The sequence below is a fragment of the Orcinus orca genome, chromosome 1 (genome assembly GCF_937001465.1).
Source record: "Orcinus orca chromosome 1, mOrcOrc1.1, whole genome shotgun sequence".
NCBI lineage: Eukaryota > Metazoa > Chordata > Mammalia > Artiodactyla > Delphinidae > Orcinus > Orcinus orca.
Genome location: NC_064559.1, coordinates 186,689,796 through 186,705,444, shown reverse-complemented (window position 1 = coordinate 186,705,444; position 15,649 = coordinate 186,689,796). Strand labels below are relative to the sequence as shown.

Genomic DNA, 15,649 nt, shown 5'->3' with positions numbered 1-15,649 from the left:
GCCTCTGGCAGCTTTAGCGGGCCTTGTTAAGAGGGGAAAGGAAATCAGATGCACTTGTAAGATTTTCGCATCTCCAGGCCTTTGTGTGGTCTTGCTTTGGGAAGGAAACTTAAGTGCCTAACTAGTACCTAGACCATCGTGAGCTTTCAATGTGTTTTTGTTTTTCTTTTCGTTTCCATGCTGACTAGTTTTTCCAGAGGCAATCAGATGTTAGCTCCTCTTTGTAGCTCTTCCTGCCCCTCCTCTACGGCTGGCAGAGGGAGCCCCTCTCTCCTCCAGGCGCCCCTACCCCACCCACGACTTGATGGATATTCATTCCATAGCTGCCTTGTCTGAGTAAGCCTTCCCGACGACGACAGTGCTCAGGAATTCAGTTTTCTACGGTGATGCACTAGCATTCCCTGCATTCCTGTGGTCTCCCACATCCTACCACACAGAGGAAGCACCAGGCCTAGGCCAGCCAAGCCCCAGGCTACACAGCAGGCAGCAGCTGCTTCCCAGTTACTCTCCCTTCCAGTCGCCCTCCCAGTCCCGGTTCCGCTCCCTTCTTTCTGTTGCAGGCGGTCCCTGGCCCACTCCCCATTCCCTTCATCAGCTCCTCAGACAAGCAGGCAGGGCTGTAGTCCCAGCCCAGCCCCATACCTGCTCCAGGAGCTCTGGCTGACCAGTCTCTAGTTGGTGTTCCTGACTTGGGCACCAGGATGGTACTGACCCTCTCGGTGGTCTGTGCTGCTCCTCCTCTGGTGGGTGCTGAGGTTTCTTCTTCAGGCTGTCAACCGCTTAGGAGTCCTGCCACGTGACCATACCCAGGGTGGGGCCCGCGGTGTTGCCCACGGTGTGGCCGTGGAGACAGACACCGTGTAGGTGACAGCACACATAGTCAGTTAGCTACAGTTGTGCTGGGAGTGTGTCAGAGGGACCCAGCCTGGCCAGGGGTATCTGCACTTTCTTCCCCAAGGACGGTGCCCCTCACTAGCCAGGATGGCAGCTTTGTACCCTGCTCTTCATGCCCAGGCACTTTGTTTTTGGACCTCAGGGAGAAAAACTCATATTAAACATAATCCTTGGTTCAGGGTTTTCTTCTCATCATTGGAATATGCATGGCTCCTTTTTGTTTCTTTTCTTTTCTTTTTTAAAAATTCAACAAATATTTGAGTACCCTCCACATGCAAGGCATTGTGCCGAGGTCTGCAGAAGACAGCAGGTGAGGAATAATTGCCTGTGTCTTTGAAATACAATCCTGCTGGGCAGAAACACGTGTGTGTGTGTGTGTGTGTGTGTGTGTGTGTGAGAGAGAGAGAGAGAGAGAGAGAGAGAGAGAGGGAGAGAGAGAGAGGGAGAGAGAGAGTAGTACACAAACTACAACAGTGTCATGAGAAAAGTACAAAAACTACAGAACAAATGTTATTGAACTTTTTTCAAAAATATTTTAGTAGTTGTCACTAAAAGATAAGGACTTAAAAAAAGAACACAGTAACATCACCAAACTAACAAATGAGCAGTTCCATAGTATCCCCTGTCGTCTAGTTAGTGTTCAGATCTCCCCTCATAAATGGTTTATATAGTTGATTTTACAGGTGAGAAAACTGAGGCATAGGGTGGTGAAGCAACTGACTCAAAACTCACACAGTTGATAAAGGAATAAACTGTAGACCGTTGGGGGCAGAGTTCCTGTCTTATTCATCTTTGATTACCTGTCTGCTGCCAAAGAACAAGCTCTTGACTATTGATACTTTCCTATAAAATGATGGCCTCTCTATAAAATCACCGCCTCCTTGTAAAATCTCGCCACTGTTGGGCATTTGGGCATTGCTAATTTTTGTTTATTCTTATTCATGTTTCTATGAGTACTCCCTCTGCCTAGAATGCTCTTTGTTAGTCTCTTTGTATGCTGGCTTAATGCACATGCTTAAAGTATATTCCCTTTTAAAAACTATTTTCTTTTCTTTTTTTATACATCTTTATTGGAGTATAATTGCTTCACAATGCTGTGTTAGTTTCTGTTGTACAATAAAGTGAATCAGCCATATGCATACATATATCCCCATATCCCCTCCCCCTTGAGCTTCCCTCCCACTCTCCCTATCCCACCCCTCTAGGTCGTTGCAAAGCACTGAGCTGATCTTCCTGTGCTATGCGGCTGCTTCCCACTAGCCATCCATTTAACACTTGGTAGTGTATATATGTCTATGCTTCTCTCACTTTGCCCCAGCTTCCCCCTCCCCCACCCCCGTCTCTGGAATAGGACTACCGGGTAAAATGATTTGAGCATTTTTATGCCTCTTGATACATATTGTCAGATTGTTTTCCTCAAAGCTTGGACCAATATTTATTGTTACCATTTGTACCATTTCACAATAAGCTCACCAGCATTATGTGCTGTGACCATTTTCTTTTTATTTAAAAAATTAAAAAAGTTTTTGGCTGTGTTGGGTCTTTGTTGCCGTGCGGGCTTTCTCTAGTTGCAGCGAGCGGGGGCTGCTCTTCGTTGCGGTGCCCGGGCTTCTCATTGCAGTGGCTTCTCTTGTTGTGGAGCACGGGCTCTAGGCGCGCAGGCTTCAGTAGTTGCAGCACTTGGGCTCAGTAGTTGCAGCGCGTGGGCTCTAGGGCACGCGGGCTTCAGTCGTTGTGGCGCGTGGGCTCGGTAGCTGTGGCGCGTGGGCTCTAGAGCGCAGGCTCAGTAGTTGTTGTGCACGGACTTGGTTGCTTCATGGCATGTGAGATCTTCCCGGACCAGGGATCGAACCCGAGTCCCCTGCATTGGCAGGCGGATTCTTAAGCACTGCGCCACCAGGGAAGTCCATGACCTTTTTCTTGTTGGCTAATTTATCTGAAATGGTATACCTCAATATTTCTTTCATTCTTGTTTCTTTGACAAGGATAAAACTTTTTTTTTTGGTTTATTTTATTTCCTTTGATGTCAATGTCTTTTTTTTTTTAAGTGATCCTTTTTTTAAAAAATAAATAAGTTTATCTATTTACTTTTGGCTGTGTTGGGTCTTCCTTGCTGCGTGGGCTTTCTCTAGTTGCGGCGAGCGGGGAGTACTCTTGGTTGCGGCGTGTGAGCTTCTCATTGTGGTGGCTTCTTTTGTTGCAGAGCGTGGGCTCTAGGCACGCAGGCTTCAGTAGTTGTGGCACACGGGCTCAGTAGTTGTGGCTTGCAGGCTCTAGAGCGCAGGCTCAGTAGTTGTGGCACACGGACTTAGTTGCTCTGCGGCATGTGGGAGCTTCCCAGACCAGGGATTGAACCCATGTCCCCTGCATTGGCAGGCGGATTCTTAACCACTGCACCACCAGGGAAGTCCCATCAATATATTTTTATATTCTCTGTTCGCCTAATTTGGGAGGTCTTAAATTTTTTTTTTCTTGCAAATGAAGATGAGCCTGCATATGCATGTGTGTATGTATTTAATATAATATTTGATACATATATTTTTTCTTAATCTGATGGTTTATTATTTTAGTTTTGTGATTCTTTGTTATTCTTTCATAGAAGTTTCAACACACTATCATATATCTTAACTAAGTGTGCTGCAATTAATAGTAAGGAAATTTGTCTCTAACTGCTCTGCGGTTTATAGATTACCATATATATGGTGTATATATATAACAAATAGAACATTTATTGGAGAAAAATTTAGCACAAACAGTAAAATAAAATAACCCACTAATCCCACCATTCAGAGACAACTATTGTTAAAATTTACTTTCATTCCTGTTTTTTTAAGTGTCATAGTGCACATTGTTTTTAACTTAAAAAAAATTATATACTATGAGATATGGTTTTCTTTACTGATATGTTAGATGGACTCTTTATTTATAAACATTTTAAATGTTCACTGAGTGGTCTAAAACGACATATATTTAGGGTATAAAGATGCAATTCAATAAATGGGTATTAGCACTTCATAAATGCAAGGTATAGTTAGGTGTGGGGAGGTACCCAGAGGGGGCAAGTACCATGGGAGTTTTACGAGAATCTTGGGAAGCAAAATTCAGGGTACAAGCTCTAGTTGCCCCACTCTGTACAGAGACACCCCCTCCCTTGAAAAGATTGGGCTTTCTTACTTGTCATTGTACTTTATTCTAATTATTTATGGTTTAAAAAGTGTGAATCCGTATGGAATATATTGCAGTAGTATTTGTCAGGTCTGAATCTGGTTAGTTCTTGCCTTAACAATTCTTAAGTAATGATTTCTAACCCTTTTTTATTTCTGCTTTGCCATACTGTACATTAATTTCATTTTTTTTCAATGATCTCTAGTTTTTATCCCATTCTTTTGACAACAGCTTTGTGCTATGTTTAGAAAACTGGTAGGGTGCCTTCTATCTCCAGCAATGTGGTAGACTAGATACCCCAAACAGCCTCCCCACTGACAACAAAGAAAACTGTGTCCTGACTTAAGAGATAGCAGGGAATCTTCAGAGGTCAAAAAATAAGTGAAAGTAGGAATCTCCATTTCACTTAGAGTAAATGCCAGTCAACTCACCAGCCTGAGGGATCCTTTTTAAATGTAAGTCAAATCATGTCTCTTTTCTACCTAAAACCCTTCTTTGGCTCCTGTCTCACTCCATATTAAAGCCAGAGCCCTTACAGTAGCTCCCGCAGCCCTTTGTGATCTGACCCTGTTTCCTCTCTGACCACCTCCCCCACCCTCTTCGCCTTGCTCACCCCACTCTAATCATATCAGCCTCCTTGCAGTTCCTTGAACTCACCCAGCATGTTCCTGCCTCAGCATCTTTGCACCAGCTTTCCCCTCTGCCTGGATCACTTTTCTAGGTACCACACTGGTTCACTCCTCACCTCCTTTAGGTCCTTGCCCTAAAGGAGGCCTACCCTGACACCTTACACCTTATTTAATATTACACCTGTACCCCCCACCTGGTCTTTTGTTTTTTAATTACTTTGTAACACAGTATATAACTTCTTTATTTTGTTTTCCTCCCTCCTGCTAGACTATAAACTCCATGAGGACAAGGATCTTTGTCTATTTTGTTCACTAGTGTGTCCCAAGCACATACAACAGTGACTGTTCAAATATGCGTTAAGTGAATTAATTAATCCAGAGAGAAAACCTAACTCTGAAACTGGCTTTCTCTCTGGGAGGTGTATACTGAATCCTTTTAGCACTGATCTTCAGTTTTCATAGTTGTGTGTGTTCCTAGGGACTAGTCAAGATAGAGAATATGATAGGATCCCTCACATAAAGCTGGGAACCCTGAAAAAGTACATAATCATTAGTGTAAGAGAATATTAGGAAAAACTCCCACAGAGGAGGACAGCAAGAAAACTTGTCTGTTTTGATCTTATTAGTAGTTGGAAGAGAGCAAAAAAATGAGAATTTGAAACCACAAGCCGGCCTTTTCTTGGGTTTGTTGCCCAAATTCATATTACCTGTGTGGTCTGAAAAACATCAAGCCTAGAATTCATTTTATCTTGCAGAAGCAAACACAAACTCTCTGGAGGAGGAGTTCTCAACCTAGGCTTTTAAAAATTCTCACAGATAAATTTCCAAGGTACATGAGATCACAATAAAAAATCACAAAACACAAAGAAACAAGTCACCATGAGGGGGAACCAGCAGAAGCAATAGACAGCAGATTCAAACCTGCAATTACTACATGTACTGGAATTATCTGATGCTAAAAATAAAAATATTTACAATATTTAAAGAAATAAAAATTGAAAATATGACCCAAAAGTAAGCAAATATAAAAACATGAACTAGCAGATTTTTAAAAGAACTAAATAGAACTTCTAGAAATGAAATATATGAAAATTGAACTTATGCACAGGGTAAGAAAGATATTAGAGACAGTTGAAGAGAGAATTAGGGAATGGGAAGATAGAGCTGAAGAAACTATGCAAATGTAGCACAAAGAGACAGAGATAGGAAAGAAAATAAGAAAGGCAAAGGAAGTGGTAGATAGAATGAGAAGGCATAATGTCTAATCATAGTTTCAGGAAGAGGTTGTATCAGGATACAGAAATGAGACAAGTAATTTGAACAGGGGAATTTTAATATAAAGAATTGCTAACTTTAAAGATGGTTAATTACTAAAAAGGATAAAAGCAGTTACTACCCCTGGTAAGGGAGAGTGAAAAAGGAAGAAACTTAGAGGAGGGCTTCTCCCTCCAAGGCTGAGATTGAAACCTTTAAAGAGAGACTGTGGCTGTTACAAGGATGTGCAGCCTACCAGTGGCAAAGAAACTTTCAGAGGGTTCCCAACACAACTGCATCACAGAAGCAGCCTGCTGCAGAGTGGAGGGAAGCTTGTTGGACTGTGCAGGCCAAAGTTGAACTGTGGGGGCCACTGAAGTGAATGCAACCAGACCCTCATACCCTGAACCAGAGGTGGCCACACAGAAAACATCAGGCTAAAAGGAGGAAAGTCCTTTCTTCCTGATCTGTTCTTGCAGTGTCTTTCCAGCAACTTCTATTGACAAAGCCTAACATAGAGATGGATAGTAAAGAAGAAATGTCTTACTCCAGCATCACAAACCAGGGCAAAGAAGGGTGGATTTGGAGCTGAGAGGCAAAATAAATAAATTAAAATTTAAAAAATTAATAGCTGGCAGAGAGTTAATAAAATGTAAGAGAGGAACACTTATTCTTAGATTTGGGAAATCCAACAAATTCCAAGTATGTTACCTAAAAATAAATCCATACCTAGACAACATATTAGTGAAACAATACCAAAGACAAGGAGAAGATCATAAAACTAGTGAGAGAAATGAGACAGATAGAAGAATACCTGTAGAAGAATGTTAATTAGACTTACAGCTTATTTTTCTCCTGTAACAATGGAAGACAGAAGATAGTGGAATAGCAGCTTCAATCTATCAACCTAGAATTTTATATCCAGCAAAATTGTTTTTCAAGAATGAGTATGAAACAAAGGCATTTTCCGACAAGCAAATACTGAGAGATAGATCTTCACTAAAGGAAATTCTAAAGGATATATTTCAGACATAAGGAAAATTATCCAGATGGATGGTCTGAGTTGCAGGAAGGAATGATGAGCAAAGGTAGGTAAATATGCGGGTATATTTAAAGGATCACTGACTGGCACCAGCATCACCACCAACAACAATTATGTGACTAGAACAAGACCCTGAAGTTTATTTTACTCTTATGCAACTGTCTGGATGCAGGCAATTCAGAGCTGGTATAGTGGTTTCATATTCACATGGAACCATATGGCTTTCAGCTGTACCTGTTTCTAGGTGTTGCCCCCATCTTGGTAGGTGCATTTTGAAGCTCCAGCCATTATAGGAAATAAGAGAAGTCCCTCTGCCAGTTGTCTTTCAAGGAAATTTCCTGAAAGTACTTATGCTTTTATCTTATGGCCATAACTACCTGCAAGGGAAGTTGAGAAATATAGTCTTTATTCTGGGTGGACATGTGCCCAGCAAACATTGAAGATTGGAATTGCTGGGGGTAGGCAACTAGCAGTCTCTGTCACAAACAAGATAGACTAAAACACTGGATAGCAATAGAATGTAAGTTGGGAGGTAGAGTGACCAAGCTGGTCTTCTAAGATTTTGAATTGTTTGAGCAGAAGGTAAAGATATCGATTAATTTTAGACTTTATGTTAGGTATGCATGTTAAAATGTAAATGTCTAGAGTAACCACTAAAATAATAGAAGTTTATTAAAATAGTTTGGTTTGGAGAGTGGCATAAAAACATAGACCAGCAAAACATAGTTGAGAGCACAAAAAAGATCCACATATATCTGGAAACTTGATTTGACAGCACTTGCAAAGCATATCGTTAGGAATTGTTTAATATATGATGCTAGACCACCTGATTTGTCCATATGCAAAAAATGAAACTGGATCCCTATCTTACACCATACATATATATAAATTCCAGAGACCAATATAGGAGAGTATCTGTTTGGCCTTGAAATAGGAAAAAACAGTGAAGAATATCTTTAAAACCAAAAAGGAAGACTGATGTTTGTCTACATTAAAATGAAGAGCTTCTGCTCATCTGTTAGTAAAAGGAAGGAGGCAATCATAAAGTGGGAGAAAAATACTGAAACACATATAATTGATAAGGGATTAGTAGAGAGAATATATGAAGGATTCTTAAAAAGGAAACAGAGACAAATAAGAATCTTATGAAAATAAGGGGAAAAAAGTGAAGCAGAAAGCAATAGAAATAGGGGCAAAAGACTTTAACAGGCAGTTCACAGAAGAGGAAAGCCAAATAGAAAATGCAAAGGTGCTCAACCTCATTGGTAATCAAGAAAATGCAAAGTAAAAGGAAAACAAGATACATCTTCTACCAACTAGATTAGAAAAAAGTGTAAAGCATGACAGTATCAAGTGTTGGTGGCATATAGAGAGTTGGATCTCTTAGATACTGCTAGGTGGAGTTGGTATTTCTACTTTGGGAAACAAGTTGGCATTATTTAGGTAAAGTTAGACACGTGTACACTCTCCCAGCAAGTTCCTAGGTGTATATTGCATAGAAACTCTGGGCATGTGTATTTGAAGAGATGTCAGAATGTTCACAGGAGCAATTTCTATAATACAAAACGTTGGAAACAACCTTAATGTTGTCTTGATGCTGGGTAGTAATCAAATAAATTACAGTGTATTCCATACAATGAATTCTATGCAGCTTATTGTGAATTATATCTACATGCATCAGTTGGATGAATCTTGGGAATGTAAGTTTCAAATAAACAAAAAAGCAAGTTGCAGAGATTACATACCCTATATTTCCAATCATATACATTTAAAAAAGTGCAAAATCAAATTCTAAATTGTTTAGGGTTAGGTATACTCATGGAAAAAAGTAAAGCAAAAGAATAAATGAAAACAAAATTCTGGATAATGGTTACCTCTGGAGGAGTTTGGGAAGGGACATGTCATTGGGATGGGGATTTCAAAGATAGAGGAAATGTTCTATTTCTTTAGCTGGGCAGTGGGTACACAGATACTCATTTTATCATTATTCTTTTTATTTTACACATGATACAAATGTCCTTTTGTATGAATTAAACATTTAACAAAAAATTGAGTCTGTCACTGCTACTTATTAATATTCTGTGATAGGTTCATGTTTATTTTTTGTCATATTGTTTCTAATGTTTAGAAAGCTATCCTGGGAGTTTTAATTAGTCGTAGCATATTTAATCTATTAAACTGGAGAGAATTCTTTTTTGCTTTACTCAGCTTTTCTAGCTAGGAGAGGGTAGAGCTCTTGTATTTTATCTCTCCTTTTAAGGTTTTATTATTTTCTTTGAATAAGTATTATTGTGGCCCAAGTACATCCCTGAGTTTAGTAATGCTTTCATTACTGTCGTGAGTGAAGACGGTCCCCTGTGTGTTTGAGCCGAGACGCTGGCTTGCATGCTGAAACTCACTGAGCTCTTCTAGTAACTACCTCTCTCTCCTTTGTTTGCCAGGTGGGCAAGTGTTATCTGCAATGTGATATTTTATTTCTTCACTTTCTCTGTATTGTTTATTTTTTCCCTGCTAGCTATTGCCAGCATTTCTCATGACAGAAAGCTTCAGACTTGGAGCCAGAAGATGTGGGTCTTAGTCCTGGCTCTGCCATATAGTAGCTGAGTAACATTAGGCAAATTACTTAACCTCTCTGGGCCCTGTTTCTCTCGTTTCTTCATCTGGAAAATGAGGGGGCTTAACTTTAATTACTAAGGTTGCTTCTAGTTCTGAAATGAAGCCATTCTAGTGTATCTCCATTAAGTTAAGAGTTGGCTCCTTATTTTAAATAGTTTCTCTTCGTTGTGGGGTTTAGTTTTGTCTGTAGTTTTAATCAAGAAGAGATGCTATAGGCTATTGAATGCCATGTTGACACGTATTGGGAAAATTTAATTTGAATTGTAGATCTATATTTTCCATATTATGATGAAGCCAGTGATTGCCTTGCTCATATCATCCCTGCCTTCCATTTAGAGACAAATTATCTGATCATTGAAAGTGATTCTTTGAATATGAGTGTGGATTTGATTAGCTAGGGATTCATTTTGGATTTTTGCCTATATGTTCACGAGTGAGATTTTGATCATAGGCTTTTATTCTGTTTCCTCTTTTTCCTTTTTTGTGTGCAGCCCTTGCTCATGCCATTTTTTTCCCTTTGAAAATATTTCTGTATACTTTATGCAGTATAGGAGTTAATTGATTTATTGTTTAAAAGTTGGGGAACTATTTAGGGATTCCATCAAAGCCATGTGCCATTCTAAATGTTTCACCTTGTTTCATCTGTGGATCTGCTCACCTATTGGGTCTCTTTGAGGAAAGCAGCCATTCAGGTGCAGCTAGGAGGCACCTTGTCTGGGACCACCTGGAGTTCTGCTGCTAACCCCCTCTACTGAAGCAGGTCATTTCTTCTAAGTTTTCTCATCTGTAACATGGGAATTGCAACTGCCTCCCAGATGAGGTGTGAAGTAGTGGTGGGCATGCTTTGTAAAGTAGGAACCCTCTGACCTCTCTCTCAGAGGGGGCCCTAGTAGCAGACTGGGCATCTTATATTTTTACAGGTGCCTGTCCATTTCCATTCAGTTTTCCGACTCATAAACAGAGCTGAGACTTACAAGCCTGTCCCCACATGCTTTTGGAACATTTATTTTGCATATTCCTTTTTTGTTTCCTTTTTTTTTTAAAGGTTTTAAATGATAATTGCATTATTTCCTGTGAAGTTTTAAAATCTTTCTTTTCCACCCATTTTTAATTTATACCACTACTAAGAAATGAGAGAACTCTGATTATAACTCAAGGGTTCCTTTTTATCTTATTGTGGAAGAATCTTTGGAACCTATTTTCTTAAGGATCCTCATGGATACAATTATATAGCATTTCCTCTCACAATTCTTTAAAGGTTAGCTTATTGTTTTTTTTTGTTTTTTTGTTTTAAGTTTTTTTTAAATTATTTATTTGGCTGCGTTTGGTCTTCGTTGCTGCGCGTGGGCGAGCAGGGGCTACTCTTTGTTGTGGTGCGTGGGCTTCTCATTGCGGTGGCTTCTCTTGTTGCGGAGCACAGGCTCTAGGCGCGCGGGCTTCAGTAGTTGTGGCATGCGGGCTCAGTAGTTGTGGCTCGCGGGCTTAGTTGCTCTGCGGCATGTGGGATCTTCCCGGACCAGGGCTCGAACCCGTGTCCCCTGCATTGGCAGGTGGATTCTTAACCACTGCACCACCAGGGAAGTCCCTAGCTTATTGTTTTTTAAGAACTGGAGCTAAGGGAAATAATTCAGAGCAACTAAGATGAATTTTACTCATTAACAAGAAGCTTGTGAACAAGCTCGTTAAGTTATATGAACAAGGATGTATTGGTTTATCTCGCTTTCCTAGAATGTGAGCTTCATGAGCACAGGAACTTTGTTTTTTTGTGTGTGTGTTCACTGATGCGTCTGCAGCTCCTAGATCAGAGCCTGGCATATAGTAGGTGCTTAATAAGTATCTATTGAATGAATTAATGAGTATAGGATAGTTCTCATGTTTGATTTTAATAACGTGCATGTTTTTCTTTATTAATGAGACAGTGGCTTATGCATTACCCTTTTGTCAACTATGAGTATTATTTCTGCTTATGGCACCCATGACTCTTCTCAGTCTGACTCATTCCTGCTCCTGGCTGAGGTACTGAAACACCTTTCCTTCATCCTGCATTGGTTTCCTCCACTGCCTCCTTCTAGGCTCTTTGATGGCTTCCATTCGTACCTTCTTTTTCTTTCTTTTTGGCTCTTCCTCTTTCTCATCACTCATGTATTCTCTATTCATTTATTCATTCATTCACTTAAGAAATATTATTGACAAAAGCACCTACTGTATGCCAGACTGCTAGGCTTGGAGGAGATGGGGGTAAACAAGACTGTCGTGATCTCTGGACTCATGGAATTTATAGTCTGACAGGGAAGACAGGCCTGGGTGATACATTTCATAAATATCTAATCATAAATCATAGTACGTGCTATGATGACAAAGCTTGGGGAGCCTTAGGAAAGCTTCCATGAGGAAGCTGAGATCTAAAGGAAAATTAGGAATTGGTAGGTTTGGAGCCTCAGGGAGTAGCATGGGGATGGCTGGGGCTGGGGGAAGGGAAGCAGGGTTTACCTGGGGAGCCTAGAGCAGCTGGACTAACTGGAACGAGGGGCTTTCAAGGGCATGATTCAGCCAGGATTCGCTTCTGTCCCTCTTTCAGTCATGACTCCTCCTCTAGGACCTGCCTGGCAGGATCCCTACACTGTGACAAACTGCAGTGATATCTTGGTTGTCCGCAAATGGCCTATGTTACAGATTTCTTTCTTGGATTTGGAAGTCACTTAAAAAAAAATAAAAATTTTATGTCATTGTTAGTTGTGTCTTTGGGTAAGTCACTTAACCTCTCAGAACCTTAGTTTCCCTGAAATGGGAGTAATTCTATCTACCCTGTGAGGTCCTCTGTGACCTCTGGCAGGTCACCCTGTGACTGTCTGTGGGAGGCCCGTCTTCCTCACCAGACTGAGAGCCCGAGGGAGGGAGGGAGGGTCGGTCTAACTCACTGGTGTGCTTCTAGCTCCTGTTACCAGGCCTAGCATGGAAGGAGGGGATCGTGGAGGCCTGCATAGAAGAAGGAGCCCCAGGGCTGGGTCCAGAGGACAATCTCTGATTTGAGGGAGGGGGTAGGGCTGCAGAGGGGGGGACTCACCCAGGGTCTGGAAAGGGGCAGACACACCAGTGAAGGCCCAAGCCGGGAGCTGACAGCAACACCAACAATAATAAAGATAGTGCTAACTTACTGGGCCCTTGCCATGTGCCAGACACTGTTCTACATGCTCTACCTGTAGTCATTTATCCTTTCGGTAGCCCTGTGAGGTAGGTACTGTTATTATTCCCATTTTACAAATGAGCAAACTGAGGCACAGAGGGATAAAGTATCTTGCCCAAGGTCACACAACTAGCAAGTATTGGAGTCTGGATGTAAGACCAGGCACTATGGCTTCAGAGTGTAGGAAGCAATGAATGCAGAGAAGTGGGAGGGCCTTAACTGCAGGCTTAGAGGCCCATCAAGTCTTTATTCTATTGGCTCTGGGAGCCATGCAGGCTTCGGAGGGAGGGGGTGCTCAGGCTGTGCACGTATGCCCAGGAAAGCTGACCGTTGTCATCCTTCTCTCCTGCAGAAACCATCCACGGAGCAGCCCCTGTACAGCAGCAGCCTATGGGGCCCAGTGATCGACGGCTGTGACTGCATAGCTGAGGGCCTGTGGCTGCCGCAACTACATGTAGGGGACTGGCTGGTCTTTGAGAACATGGGCGCCTACACCGTGGGCATGGGTTCCCTCCTCGGGGGCGCCCAGACCTGCCGTATCACCTATGCCATGTCCCGGGTGGCCTGGTAAGGGGGCCCTGCTGGGAAATGGAGTGGGGGGAGAAGGGAGCAGCCTGGGCAGAAGCAATAAGGGGAACCCCAGGTCTGGGTCCCTGCTCCTGTGTAACCCAATGTGACAAGTAGCTGTTGGCTGCTGATTCCAAGTGAGGCCTGTGCTTGGCTGTGGCCATGAATGAGACTGAGCTTCCCTTGAGGAGCTCAGAGTCCCGTGAGAGACACAGAAGCAGACAGACACTCCTGATAATGCAGTGCTGGAGGGAGGGGGGCAGGCTCTGGAGGCTTAGAGCCCAGCTCCCAACCCAAGGCCCAGATCTCCCTCCCTGAGGAAGGAAGGATGAAGCCAAAGCCTGGTGGACGAGTGGGAGTTAGGTGGCAGGAGGGGTGGGGAGCAGGTTCCAGGCAGAAGGAACAGGGAGCGAGCATAACTTCAGGAAACTACACGAGGTTGGTCGGGGCTGGAGAAGGAGCAGGGTTGGATCTGGGAAGGAACTTGAAGGAAGTTGAGAGCTGGTTTGAAGCCTGAAAGACCGCTCTGACTACTGGGTGGATTAAGAGAAGACGAGGGCAGATGTAGATAGGGCTGATCACTTGGGTGGCTGCTTTGTGACCCGGGAAAGACAAAGACTCGCCTGCTCACTGAGCTCGCCCACGGCAGGCCAGCAGTGGGATCCAGTGAGGCCAGATGGAAAGAAAACTAACTCTAACCCTAACCCTAACCCTAACCCTAACCCTGAACCGTTGAAACTTTCTGTCAGGCCCTACATTAGGCACCTTTTGACGATTTCCTTTTACCCACACAAACAGAGGTCACTTGCTTGAGGTCACACAGCTGGTCAGTGATGAAGAGGCCCCCTCTTTGGGGGCTGGGGTAGTTGGGAGGGGCTTTTATAATAGGCCCTCAGGAATGAGTGCAGCCTGTGTCCCCAGGGACATGCTGGGTTCCTGAGCCTCTTCCCTGCACCCCCCACCCCCGCCCACCCCCACCGGAACAGTGCTACCAAATGCCAGGCCTGACGGGGCTCAGTATCAAAGTTGCATGTCATTTATCCAGTCAACAAACCTGTTGTTTCTACTCCCTGCAGGGGCACAGGATAGGCTGATGCCACCGTTTTGACATCAGGGGTCTGTTTTGACAAGGCCTAAAAAACAAAAGTAAAAAAACAATAATCACACAGACTTCCTTATCCCATCCTGGCACCGTCACCAGCAAGCACAGTTGGATGAGGCTGCAGGGAGTCAGATGCGCTCATTACTTAGGGACACAAAATTCTGATGTATTGAAATGGCCATGTCAAAAAATTCCCCATATTAAAGGGGCCTCATCAAAATGTCCTACTTTAGAGTCTGGCTCTGTGCTGGGTCCTGGCGGGTAAAAGAGCATCTGAGAACGTGGCGAGCCAAGGCGCAGACCTGCATACACAGACCCTGGCATAGAGAGTGCCAAGGTCACTAGGGAGGGAGGGCCAGCAGGCTGGGGAGGTGGTCAGGGCTGCTTCTCAGGAGGCCTGATGGGTAAGGAGGGCCAGGCAAGCTGACAGGAGGGTCGTCTGGGCCAGGAGGGGTAGGGGCTTCAGAGTCTAGTCCATCCAAGGAGTTTTTAGTAGCTCTGGCTGGCTGGAGTGGACTGTGGGGAAGAATAGATCAAGAAGAAGCTTGGAGGCCCAGGTTGGACTTGATCTTGAAGGCAGTAGGGAGCCAGTGAGGGGTTCTAAGAAACTTATCTTTCAAAACCCATTTTGAAAGATAAGGCGACAGAGTCTCAGACAGAGGGTGCTTGGCCCAGAGGACCTCCCACCTGGAAGGGAACGGCCTGACTGGACTCCGCAAAGATACTGACTACTGATTTGCTGCTGAATTGCACATATCGGCAAAGAGGGAGGCCTTCCTGCAGGTGGGGGACTAGAATAACCTGGAAGTATGAAGGGAGGGAAGGGAAGATGTAGGTGGAAGAGGGAGGGTTTTGTGGGGAAGCAGAACTTGGCAGAAGTAAAGGACAGGCTGTCCTGCTGCCCCTACCCCCAGGCCTCTTGACACTGAACCCAGTACTCTTTCCCTGTCCTCCTACCCAGCGTCCACCCCTCCTCACCAAGTGTTTACCATGTACCAGCCTGCTGTTGGGGCCACTAGGCAGTGAGTAACTCAGACATATCCCCTGCCCTGCTATAGTTGGAGGAATGTCAGGGAAGCAGGCATTGAACCCTTGTTGCTATGAAGGAGTACACTGGGCTGTGGGACTCAGCGAACGGTTGATGATGCAGGCAGAGGCCGGATGTGCACAGGCCTAGGATGAGACGTGAGCCCAAA

General features: G+C 43.5%; 1 protein-coding gene and 1 long non-coding RNA gene across 11 annotated transcripts in view; one reads left to right on the top strand and one right to left on the bottom strand.

The window, feature by feature from the left end:
* The window catches only part of AZIN2 (antizyme inhibitor 2), a 34,510-nt gene that overhangs the window by 17,554 nt on the left and 1,307 nt on the right, over nucleotides 1-15,649 (top strand). For 9 of the 10 annotated variants that reach the window (XM_049707300.1, XM_033421735.2, XM_012531765.3 and 6 more), the window contains 1 exon segment: nucleotides 13,137-13,351. In XM_049707300.1, coding sequence (XP_049563257.1) covers nucleotides 13,137-13,351 — 215 coding nt within the window. 10 annotated transcript variants of the gene reach the window in all.
* LOC125964284 (uncharacterized) lies at nucleotides 2,883-14,486 on the bottom strand. Its single transcript, XR_007477164.1, has 2 exons — nucleotides 14,406-14,486; nucleotides 2,883-12,298 (listed from the first exon to the last, which is right to left on the bottom strand). It is a non-coding gene; the product is annotated as an uncharacterized LOC125964284 (long non-coding RNA).